The sequence below is a fragment of the Taudactylus pleione genome, unplaced genomic scaffold, assembly GCF_031769625.1.
Source record: "Taudactylus pleione unplaced genomic scaffold, aTauple2 ptg000005l, whole genome shotgun sequence".
In the NCBI taxonomy this organism is placed as follows: Eukaryota; Metazoa; Chordata; class Amphibia; order Anura; family Myobatrachidae; genus Taudactylus; species Taudactylus pleione.
In genome coordinates this window covers 3,094,622-3,107,597 of record NW_028284408.1, presented here as the reverse complement: position 1 = coordinate 3,107,597, position 12,976 = coordinate 3,094,622, and the positions used below count along the sequence as shown (strand labels likewise).

Genomic DNA, 12,976 nt, shown 5'->3' with positions numbered 1-12,976 from the left:
GTTAAGTTTATCTGATTTGGGACAGATGTGCACGCATGCAGCTAATAAACAGCGTTCGCATGCAGGATATTGTGCATTCGCTAATGTGCGTCATGTGATTCTATTTATGATGCTTCATTCTCAAACAGGGTGGAGACCCCCAGCAAGTATCTGCCATATTACAATGGCCACAGCTACGCCTGTCCACATGTGGAGTCTCTCCATTTACATACAAAAACACCCACAGTTTCTGGTGTATTGTTCTTTTCTAATTCCTTTTCTCAGGAAGCTGTTTTTCTAGTTGCTAACTGATACTGTGTTTGTTTTGGTATTTCTCTATGCAAGGTTGTCCCCAGAATGGGCCTGTCATGGCTTCTAAAAAGATTATCAAAACATTGCCATCTATACTTAGCTCGTGAGTTGTAACTTAAAATGGCGCTGGTCGCAAAATGGCGTCTTGCAGATTCTTATTTTTAAGATGGAGTCTGGTTGCCATTCGCAAGATGGCATCGCTCCAAGCTAATTTTACACTGATTCTGTCTCAGCCACTAAACTAGCTTTGACAGTCCACCCTTTGATAGCGAACAACATGCTATCACACTCTGATTTAAAATTAATTTAGGCATACATTTATATATTGCTCAATGTTATTAGGGGATGGCACAAGGTGGTTCTTAATCCATCAATAATGTGTCTCTAGGAGGGGACATAAAACTACCATTACACACCCACAGCGGACCTTGGGAGATCATGTGAAAGATGTGGGGATGCACCAGTCCTATAAAGGAAGTTTTGATGGGGAATAGAGACTTACATCATCTAAGATGTTAGAATGAGAAAAATAATATTTTAATAATACTTTTTTATGCACATCTAAATATAATACATTATATGATGGTATTTCCAAGTTCAGGGTTGTAATGCAGTTCTATATTTACCTCCGTATTCATATTGTCATTACTGACCACCATCATAATTTCACTCTTCCAATTTACCTTATTTTTACATTTTCCATACTTCAACACATTAGGAACACACTTGACACATATGCCAATTACTATGATGACAAACAGTATAAGGATCAGGAGTTTACCTATGCTTGCAATCATTTCCTGGACCCACTCCCCTAGACCTGAGAACCACTTCACTGGGTTCAACCATGAAACCCATTCCTCTACCTTCTCCTCTACTTCAGCCACTGAAGCATTATGGTTCTTCCGAAATTCCTATTTTAGCTGCAGAATTTCATCCATCTTTCAGTCTATCACCTCCTTGGGGTTACTGGTGTTATTAGTAATATATGTGCAGCACTTTATTCCAAACTGGGTTGCCAGAGTTACGCAATACCCTCCCATGACAGCTGTTAAATAATTTAGCACTAGATTATGTTGCACCAGTTATTTCTTGTATGCTTGCAATTCCCTACCTGTATACCTAAAGGTGTCATCATACATCTCGGTGATATTATCTATCAATTTAGCAAGATCTTGGATATATCTAAAATTTAGCGTTCCCTGAGCGATCCTGGTGGGATCCAATGCGACTAAAACTTGAAAGCCAGTTGTCTCACTAATTAACTGATTGGCTTTATGCACATCACCAGGTTTCATATTTCTTTGGTCTCTGTGTTCATACTGTATGTGAAGATATGGTGATGGTGTGTTTTTATGAATACCAAGAATTTCACCATGTGTAAGGGTCATAATTTCTGGAAGTAGTCTTCCCAAATAACATAACAATTATGGTACTAAAATTTGTCAGACACTCCCCTAATTTGGCATAGCTCTCCTCCTCCTGACTCCACTCCATCAGCACTGCCATCAGCTCCCATCTCCTCTATCGGTCCTCCATCACAGAAACTGGATATCCCCAAACAGATCATCTTGACAGAAACTCTGGAAGAAAGAACTAGGATGACCATAGCAGACCACTCCATTGCTGGAAACACTGATCTACACATTTCTTTAGCTCAGGTATCTCACCGCACCTTTTAACCCTCCCGGAACAGGCTCGCAATCGACAGGTTCACGTTATCCGCCTCGACTCCACCCCATATCTTCACCGGTTGTTTGACCTTTCTACAGTGAGTGGAATGGACCCAGGTATCTCTCTCGGCCACCTTCAGCAACACCTGATACGAACCTTCCCAACGATCAGTCAAAGAACCTGAGCTAAATAAATTCAGATCATAACAAATTCCCCAGGTTTGACATCATGACAGTTTGCATCAGACATGTTAGAAAATAACATTTTCAATTTCAGTTGTTCTTACTCATCTTCGTGAGACACTGCACAGTAACCTCATTATCATATTTTCACATGAGGCTGCCTGTTAAACAGTATCTCAAAGGGGAACAGATAACAAGACAGTCTGGGATGATCTTGATATTAATACCCATCACCTTACACATGTTCTGGAAGACGTCACCAGTGAAATGAGTACCCCTATCACTTTTAATAATTCTAGGGATATCATATCTGCATACAAATTCCTGCAATTAAATCCTGTTATCAATAGCTACTGCTCTAAATATTGCCAGGGCCCCTGGGTTGGACAGTATTCTGAGTATTTGACCTTAGCCTGGCATGGCTGATGTTTGTCCTTAGCAACATTGTGTCCTGTGTGTGAGAGATAAAGCACAACAGTTTAATATCATTTAAACATGACATAAATACAACAATAAATCATCCACATTTTACATTAGAACAGATCCATTGGCAGGTTGAAAAGGTTGTAAACAGTCGTATAAGCCTTGGGAGAAGAAACTGGGGTTGTCTATGAACCCATGGGACACTTGTGTCCATGTGTAGTGTACACCTTCCCCTAGGTGGGGAATATACTGACAGTCAGGGTGTTAGGGCACAGGGAAGAAAGCAGAACAGAGATTGGGTATCGGTTACATCAATTGCCATTACCAGTTTTTCCCTAGTACTTCCCGTCAACCTGTCTATCTGCAGACCACAAGTATGACCCGACTCCTAGCATTGGCTCCCACTCTCCAAAAAAGCATTAACAGCCACAATTGGAGCTGGTGTCTGTTGGACATTTGCTGGTCTCTGTGCATATCCCTTATGGGGATATCTAGGTACTCCCTGGTTTGGGGGTCCTACCCTCTTTGCCGTGCAGCTCATACTTATGTGTCCTGGCTGGTTGCAATTAAAACACTTTCGTGGAAAGGATTGTTGTGTGGGTTGAGCAGGAGAGAAAGGTGGTGGGTATGGGTAAGGATATTGAGGAAAAGGATATTGAGGGAGGTATGGAGCTTGTTGGTAGTATGGGACTTGTGATTGTGTAGGATAAGTGGGATAAGGCTGTGTTTGCTGTGGTGTAGGATTAGTGAGGGCATATAACTGTTCAGGTGCAGGTGTGTGTGTGGGTGCAGGTGTGTCTGCTGGCTGTGATGTTACAGTCATTCCTTCCAGAGCTTGAATACTGACAGCCATTAGTTTCTCGCTCTGGGTCTCTCTCTTTTTAGAGATGTTTTTGTCATGTTCTATGGCGGATTCTATGAGGGTATCTATTGTGACTCCCCTCCAGCCAGGCTGTGAGGTCTGAACCCGGGTTTTTTTAGGTTCTCTTTAAGGCCATCCATGAGTATGGTGACAATCATTCCCCTGTGGTGAGTGCTATCTTTAATATCCTCTAACTCAGTGTACTGGGTGATAGCCTGCAGAGCCCGGTCACAATAATCTTCTGCAGATTCACTCTCCTTTTGCTTTATGGTGAAAATTTTGTTCCAGTTAACTACTACTGGAAAATATATAGCCAATTCAGTTACAATGTGGGAAATGTTACCTTGGTTTACTTGGTCTGTTAAGGGAACGTCACCATCCAATACACTATCCGTGATAAATTTTGTCACGTCGATATTGCGTGGTAGACAGGCCCTTAACACCACCCGCCAATCTTTATTGGTGGGCTCGTGAGAACTACCCAAATTTCTCAAAAATCTTTTACATTTGGCTAATTCCTTCTTGGGATCGGGGAAATCATTTATGATGGAATTTAGCTCCGCTCTTGTCCAAGGACAATGCATTACCACTTCCCTTGTAGGTACAACTCCACTCGCATCCGCATTACCATTTGGATACAGACCATTTGGATACAGACCGGCCGCATTGCTACCTTTGACCTTATTACCTGGCTGGGGGTTTGTCTGTTGCTGCAACGTAAAGTATTAACAACTTCCTCCACGGGTGCAGAGGAGTTTAACACTTCCCGTGCTGTTACTAATGGAGATGGTGGCACCACTTGGGCTTGTCGTTAACATGTGTACAGCATGGGAAACGGCAGACATGACAATAGGCTCATCATCCACATCATAAACATTTTCCTTATGGTTACTTAAGAGAGGGTACAAATTGCTTGTTACATTTTTATGGGTTTTTTCAATAACTGTACCTGCAGCCCCATCCACATAAGGTGGTGATGGTGCGCGTGAACTGCTGGCAATAGCTTCCGCAACTCTACCTTGCCGCACGTGCGCGCCATTTTGGGGCTCGAACACATTGCAATCCAGCTCCGCAGATGTATTTGCTGGCAATGCGTTCGCAATGCTAGTTTGCATCGCTTGCACATTTTTAAGCCACGCATCCCCTTCATGCTGCCATGATATACATTCAGAATATTTTACCTTTTTCCCTCGAGAATGCATCAGACTGATGTGATCCCGGACATTATCCAATACATCTTTATTAAAACTACCAATTCTGGGAAACGGTCTAACACTCTTCATCGTTATTTTAAACCATACGTCACAATACCTTATTGCATAAGCACCATACTTAGTATGCATAATACAACGGACCGATCCAAGTGGCGCTTCCATTAGCAGCACATCATTGTCTAACATCTCTATTGTTTGCGTGGCTTCCATTTTGGGACAACTCCTACGTTTTTCAATAAAGATTTAAACTGGTGAAAAAACAGTCAAGATACTTTCACTTACCTGCGGACGCCTTTGAAAAAGGGTGTATCCGCGAACCCTGTGGAGGACTTCTAGACATCTCCACTCACCTACGGAAGTAAAGGCCGCTTCCACTCAGCAATCCCTTTTTGACGATGTTTCAACTGCTAGGGGGCAGCAAAGTACCCTTTTTTTCCAGTTGATTTCATCCACCCTCTCACCAGCTCACAATCATAGTCTAACCAAAACTATGCGGTTCAATTATAGTGTTCAAATAAGCCTAACAGATCACACACATTGATTACTGAACACTATAATCACGCTGGGAGCCAAACCCTAACAAAAATAACAACCCATACACCTGCTTCGGTAAGCTGCTACCGAGTCACTGGACCGTTCGTTACGCCTAGCACTTAAGGGTCCTACGATACCCTTAACATTTAGGTCCCGTGTTACACCCTAAACAAGTACTCACAGTTACACACTTTTTTCCTGCTCAGAAAAAACACGTTAACCCACTTATTGGCAACACTTGACAATGTAAACTCAACGGCTTTGTTTAAACACGTGGCAGCACAACCGGAAATACATATACGCTATTGTGTGACTAGTCACATACACAATAATGCGACTACCACACAACCGTATGACTCTTACCCTTAGCTGTGTACGCAAAAGTGCGTCTTTGCTGCGTGCGCAAAAATGCGACTCAGCCATGAACACAATACTACGGTACCATTTTTAGCATAAAATATTATCAACAAAGGAAAATAAACTTTTTCCTTTCTTGTCCCTGGATTCTAGTCAGCGTACCTTGACTCACACGATAACGGATAGCGATCTCTCAGCATCGAGTTGTTGCAGGGAACTGTGCGTATGGCCACTATCCACCCTTTGGTGAGAAATCGATAACCATATTTTATCGTGTGAACAGGTAAGTGACCTCACACTATGAGCCCCCAACTAAGGATACTGGATTTCAACCTCTATATGCACCTACCTATACCTTCTAAACCCTGCCTATAAACCTCTAAAATTTACTCTATTTGAGTACACAGTCATACAGTAAAATAAAGACTTTAGATCTTGAACATGTGTTTCCAAAGCACAGAGTATTATTCAAGTAAAGTACAGTCAGTTACACGCTGTGATCTAAGGGTCTAATTCAGACAAGCTCGCGAGCGTAGGACGCTCGCAAGCAGGTCGATGGTGCCCTAATGCGCATGCACACAACGGAGGGAGCTCCATCGTGCGCATGCGTGAGACCCGCATAGCCACAGCCAAGCTGTCGCTCCGGGTCTCGCACCAAAGGGGGCGTGCTGTTGATGGTGACTGACAGCACGCCCCCTTTGGTGGGCGTGCCGGGGGCGTGGCTGCCAGACGGAGGTGTTCCCATGGGAACACCTACCATCTGGGTCCGGCCCCACTGACATCACTAGTGATGTCAGTGGGAGTGATTTTGGCTCTCATAGAGCCAAAATCACTCCAGGGCTTGCGACCACGAGACCCTAACACAGGGTCTCGTCGCAAGCCCGATGGTCGCGATGGTCTTGACCATCGCGACCATCATCATGGACGCTCGCATAAGCTGTGGGTGGTAACCCACAGCTATGAGAGCGTCCAAGAGGCCGCTCCATTTTTAGGTAGGAGGGCCCTGATTCAGAGCGAGTGCTCTGGTCAGAGCATCCGGCTCTGAATCAGGCCCTAAGTACAATTTAGCGCAAAGAATTATACAGACCCAAGATACAGTTATACATATGCACGCACTCTGGACCAGATACCGGCATCAGCAAGAAACCTCCGTCAATCAGCAATCAGCAATAAGACTCCAGACTGGGGTCACAACACACACATTTATACCATTACAGAAACAGACAACACAATAGAGAGGTATGTTGCTGATCCCATTGGTTCCCAGTGCGGGTGCATTTGTAACAGGATATTTAACAGCTTGATTCAAATGGACACAGGTCAGCCTCTGACAGCCTATTGTCTCCTCTATTCACCCTGCGTGCAAATCTAAGCTGTTAGTTTCACAAAATACATTTTGGTGCTTTATATCTCTACGGTCCTTAAGTTGAGAATGCATGTTGCAATCTTCACACCGATGATACCAGAAAGCTATTGAGAAAGTGCAGATCAGTATAATACCAAATACGGCTTACTTATCACGTATTAAACCTTAGATACCAAAATAGCCTTTATTTCACAGCATTTGTAATAAATTAATAAATCTTGGATCTTATACTTTAAAGCTATGGAACCTTTTATGTGTGCATTATGTAAGTATTAGGGGTTTGGGAAAAGACGCTAGTTAGGTTTATCTGATTTGGGGCAGTTGTGCACGCATGCAGCTAATAAACAGCGTTCGCATGCAGGATATTGTGCATTCGCCGATGTGCATCATGTGATTCTATTTATGATGGATTTTATATATATATATATATATATATTAGGGGTGAGCGGGTTCGGTTTTACTCGGATTTACTCAGATCTTTAAACGGCATTTTATTGGCTATCGCCTATCATGTGTTTTGGATGGCCAATATAATAAATCCGAATTTGCGGTAAAGTGGCGATAAGAACCGAGTAAATCCAAGTAAAACCGAGCCAGCACATCCCTAATATATATATATATATATATATATATATATATATATAATTTCTTACTAACATTTTCAAACTGCAATGCAAATGTGTTATGAGCAGTGAGCTTCACTCTCAAACAGGGTGGAGACCCCCAACCGTGCTGGTGCCAGCCTGTCTGACAGTGAGTTTAAAAGAGCAGATTTAATTCAAGTGTCTGGGCCATATTACAATGGCCACAGCTACACCTGTCCACATGTGGAGTCTCTCCATTTACATGCAAAAACACCCACAGTTTCTGGTGTATTGTTCTTTTCTAATTCCTTTTCTCAGGAAGCTGTTTTTCTAGTTGCTAACTGATACTGTGTTTGTTTTGGTATTTCTCTATGCAAGGTTGTCCCCAGAATGGGCCTGTCATGGCTTCTAAAAAGATTATCAAAAATATTGCCATCTATACTTAGCTCGTGAGTTGTAACTTAAAATGGCACTGGTCGCAAAATGGCGTCTTGCAGATTCTTATTTTTAAGATGGAGTCTGGTTGCCATTCGCAAGATGGCATCGCTCCAAGCTAATTTTACACTGATTCTGTCTCAGCCACTAAACCAGCTTCAACACAGTCCAGCAGCAGCATGGATAGATCCCTGCACATGCACACACCACCATGAACACCTTCATCATCAATCTCATTAATATTCAAAGGTAGTCCTTCTGCATCTAATTTGTGAAGGCTAACTGACTCCTCCCCTATCCAGGATTTCTCAGAAGAATCCTTGAGCACTAGGGCTGCTTCTGGGGGTGAATCTTCATCCAAGAAGGGGACTAAGAAGACTAGTAGTTTCAAACTGTCAAACAATCTTTTGCAAGAGGAAGAAAGTATGAAAGCTGCCATCCAGTTGCACAGTGGATCACTGTAGCTATGCATCTGACAGTTAATTGAGGTCCTATGTCCCTGATACCAAATATTTTCTCAATTCCATGTTACCAGAACAGCAATTCCTTACCTGTACTCTCGAGGCTGGATAATTGGCTGAGACAGGATCGGTTTAAAATTAGATCTGCATAACGCCATTTTGCGAATAGCAATGAGACGCCATTTTGCGACTTGCCGCCCAGCACCATTTTAGTGAAACTCACCGCTATAAGTACATACGGCAATGCTATTATTTAGCGTTGTGCGATTCCCACGCGATAGAAAGAAGTTAAAAGTCCTCTCCATGTAAATACATACAGTCACTAGAACATATAAAATGATTATCCGTGCAAAACACATACCATAACGTACTCCACAAAACACATATTCGCACAACGCAAACTAGTGTCTTTTTTACCAATTCCCCAATACATACACACTGCACATTTACATGAAAGGTTCCCTAGTATTAAAGTGTAATATTCAAGGTTTATTCAGTGATTATTAATGTTGTGTAATAAAGGTTATTTGTTATCTAAGGTTTAGTACATGGTAAGCAGACTGTGTCTGGTGTTGTACTGATCCACTGTGTCTCCACAGATTTCCGGTACCATCAGTGAGAAGATTGGAACCTGCATCTGCAAACTATGGACTATAGAGAGTTAAAAACATTAAAATGTACTGTGTAATGTTAGCAGTTTAGATTAGCATGCAGCGGGAAGAAGGACACAAAGGGTGGTTGGAGACTGTGTCCATTTGAAATTGTCCAATAAAGTATCCTGTAACAGAAACACCTTTAAGAAGAACCAATGGAATCATGCCAAACTTGCCTATTGTATTGCCAATTCCTGAAAGGGTATATATGTGCGCTCTCTGACCCCAGTCTAGAGTCTTCTTGCTGTGCTGTTGACGGCGGTTTCTAATGCTGATGCCGCTATCTGGGCCCAGAGCGCATGCATATATAACAACTGTACCTTGGGTCTGTATGATTTATTTGTGCTAATTGTCTTTAGATCACAGCGTGTAACCATCTGTTTTTATGTTGAATAATAACTTTTTGTGCTTTGGAACCACATTCAAAGTCTGAAGGCATTTATTTACTGTGCGACTCATTACGCTAAATTGCGACAATTCTAGAAGGTATAGGCAGAATTTTAGAAGGTATAGGTAGGATTGCATAGAGGTTTAAATCAGGTATCGATAGTTGGGGGCTCAAAGTGTTAATCACGCCACCGGTCACTCGGTAACGCTCGGTAGCGATCTCTCAGCAAAAGGGTGGGGGCGCCTAACAGGAGAACGCATTGTGCCTTCGAAATCTGTTACCACTGTTGTTGCTGAGAGTCCGCTACCTGTTATTGTGACTTTAGCAGCGCTGATTGAGAATGCAAGGACGATGGAGGAAAAAGTTTGATTTCCTTCATCAATAGTTTTTTTTTTGTTGTTTTGTGTGTTAAAAAGGGGAAGTCGCATTATTGTGTATGCAACTAAGTCGCACTATAGCGTAAAAGTCATAATACTTGTTGTGTAGTAGTCGCATTATTGTGTATGCGACTAGTCGCTCAATAGCGTATATGTATTTCCTGTATTGCTGCCACGTGTTTTAAACAAAGCCGTTGAGATTGCATTATCAGCATTGCCAATATCTGGGTAAACGTGTATTCTTTTTCTGCGCAGGAAAAAAGTGTGTAACAATGAGCATTTGTTGGTTTAGGGTGTAACACAGTTCCTAAATGTTAAGGGTATCGTAGGACCCTTAAGTGCTAGGCGAAGGAGACGGCCTAGTGACTCGGTAGCAGCTTACCATTTACTATACACATAGCAGGTGTATGGGTTGTTATTTTTGTTAGGGTTCTGCTCTCAGTGTGATTACAGTATTCAGTAATCAGTTAGGTTTATTTGAGCACTGTAATTGAACCGCATAGTTTTGGCTAAACTGTGATTGTGAACTGAAGAGAGGGTGGACAAAAATCAACTGGAAAAAAAAGGGTAAGTATTACCCACTAGCAGTTGAAAGGTAGTCAAAAAGGGATTCTGCGTGGAAGCAGCTTCTTCCATAGGTGTGTATAGCATAGATATTCTTATACAGCATCTAGATATTCTTCCATAGGGTTTGTGGATACGCCCTGTTTCCAAGATGTCCACAGGTAAGTGAAAGTGTCTTGAGTGTCTTTCACCAGTTTAAATCTTTATTCCCTTGTTTTCCCAAGATGGGAGCCACGCAAACAGTAGAGATGTTAGACGATGATGTGCTGCTGTGGGAGGCGTCGCTTGGGTCGGCACGCCGTATTATGCATACTAAGTACGGTACTTATGCAATTAGGTACTGTGATGTATGGTTTAAGACGACAATGAAGAGTGTTAGACCGTTTCCCAGAATTGGTAGCTTTGATAAGGATGTATTAAACAATGTCCGAGATAGCATCAGCAGTGGCAAACGCAGGATTTTGAAAGGGGGGTTTCCAAATAATTGGTTACAGACCCAATGACAAAAACGTCTAGCCAGAACAAGCTTGCAACATACACTTTATTGTGTACTTCAAGTGTATTAATATAAATAACAATAAATAATATAAATAACAAGGCATCTGGGCATAAAGCTTGCTTATGCACAATGTGTAACAGTATGTACGAACAAAATTTAAACTACCAGTGCAATTTCAACATTTGAACTAAACGTAAAGTAATTTAACAGTACTTTAAATGTCGATATGTCCCAGTTCCATTCTACTGTTATGGAGGCCAATAAACTCTGCCAGGACATGATCTACAGCAGGAGGGGTTTTATTATGTATATGGAGCAAAGCTAAACCATTCAGACGGCTTTGCCCCATAGTGCTGCGCAGATGGGTTTATAGAAGCTTTAGAGAACTAAAGCTGCGCTCTGCTTCACAGGTAGTGACTGGAAGTACACATAATATCTGAAATAGGGTGTTTATATCGGGGTATGCCAGCTTACTAGCATGGCATAGAGATTCAATAGGTGTGGAGGGGAGAATGGCTGTATCCTGAGCTTTCCAATGATTTTTCCATAGCATCAGCTCAGCATGGAATGTTCTTGGAGAAGGAAGATCATCCTCATACATATTAGTGAAATTAGTTATCATTTGGCTCTGATATGCACTGTCTGTAACAATTACAGATGGAATGATGGTCAGTGCTGTCATGGCTTTTGTCTGATGATCAGAGAAGCGAACATCAAGCTCTGTAATAAGATGGTCAAGATACGGGACAGTAATGACACGCCTGTAATAGATTTCAGGATTTTCTGCTGGCACATTGCTTCTATGGGTTTGATGACCACAGGTACGTGGGAGACTAGGTGTAACTCCTAACATTAATCCTAAATCACTGGCTTTCTTAAAGAGCATGGCATGCTCATTATCAATATCCTGTCTGATTCCTGCCATTGTAACTTTTAGAACCTCAATTGCAGAACAGGCCTTCACAATGTCATTTGCTTTAGCTTGTAGTAAGACAGTAAGTCCTTTAACAAACGACATACAGTGCTGTACTACTACTAAAGTAATGATGTGGTCAAAAGTAGTTAAAGTAAGGTGCAGAGATTTGGCATCAACCACACTATCTTTGCTCCAGGATGCTGGATTTTCTGATGGTGGATTATAAATGTCCACAAAACATTTCACTATTGCAGGATACAAGTCAAGGAAGGTCTCCAGTGCATGATGCCGTTCTATCCAACGGGTCCTGCACAGAGACTTCAACCTTTTTCTTGTAGCTTCTGGGGACTCACTAGAAATAGCAGCCTCAAGAGCAGTTTGGCGTTTTGGGTGAGAGTCAAAAAAAGTGTGTACTCGATCCACAGCACCAAACATATTCCTCACCATGGGAATATTAGAAGCTGCCATGATGGCTAGGTTTAAAACATGGGAGCAGCAATGAGTATAGACCGCCTTTGGGTACTGACGAGATATAATTGCAGCAGCACCTTTCACCTTCCCTGCCATTGACCCTGCACCGTCATATGCCTGACCACGAAGTTTGTTCAAAGAAAGTCCGGCCATATTAATGCCTGTGAGGATTTGTTGTGCAATATTTTGCCCAGTGACCCCCTCGCTGCATTCTATAAATCTTGGGAACTCCTCTCTAATTAAACCTTCTTTACTGACAAATCGAATGACAAGAGCTAGTTGTTCTTTATTGCTGATGTCAGCTGTTTCATCAGCTATGACGGCAAAGAATTCATCCACATCTGCAACTATCATCCTAGTCAGAATGTTTCCACAGATGTCTATGATTTCGTTTTGAACCTAGTGTACCTTGCATTTTTGGCTGACTTACTTAGATGTTCTCTCAACTCACTGTCTCCCTCACTTCTGTAATCTAATATAGCCTTAAAGTTGCCTTTGTTAGTAGAGTCTCCTGCATCACTGTCTCTATGGCCTCTTAGAGCAATATTTTGTCGCCCACACAGAATGATGGCGCTAATTATTGGTCTAAGCTTTGCTCGATTTTCTTCAAAATTCCTACCCCTTTCTGCATTTAGATAGTGGTCCACTGGCTTCTGGAGGTCCTTATAAGTGTTTTTAAACTCTGTGCCTAGTGATACAGCATTCATATGGGTTAAACTCACTTG

The 12,976-nt window shown here is 42.1% G+C and overlaps 1 protein-coding gene across 1 annotated transcript; it reads right to left on the bottom strand.

Annotated features, from left to right (window-relative positions):
- Window positions 1-11,231: 11,231 nt before the first annotated feature.
- LOC148543182 (52 kDa repressor of the inhibitor of the protein kinase-like) lies at window positions 11,232-12,605 on the bottom strand. Its single transcript, XM_088475623.1, has one exon. It carries the CDS (start codon window positions 12,603-12,605, stop codon window positions 11,232-11,234), a length of 1,374 nt encoding a protein of 457 aa, XP_088331749.1.
- Window positions 12,606-12,976: the final 371 nt, after the last annotated feature.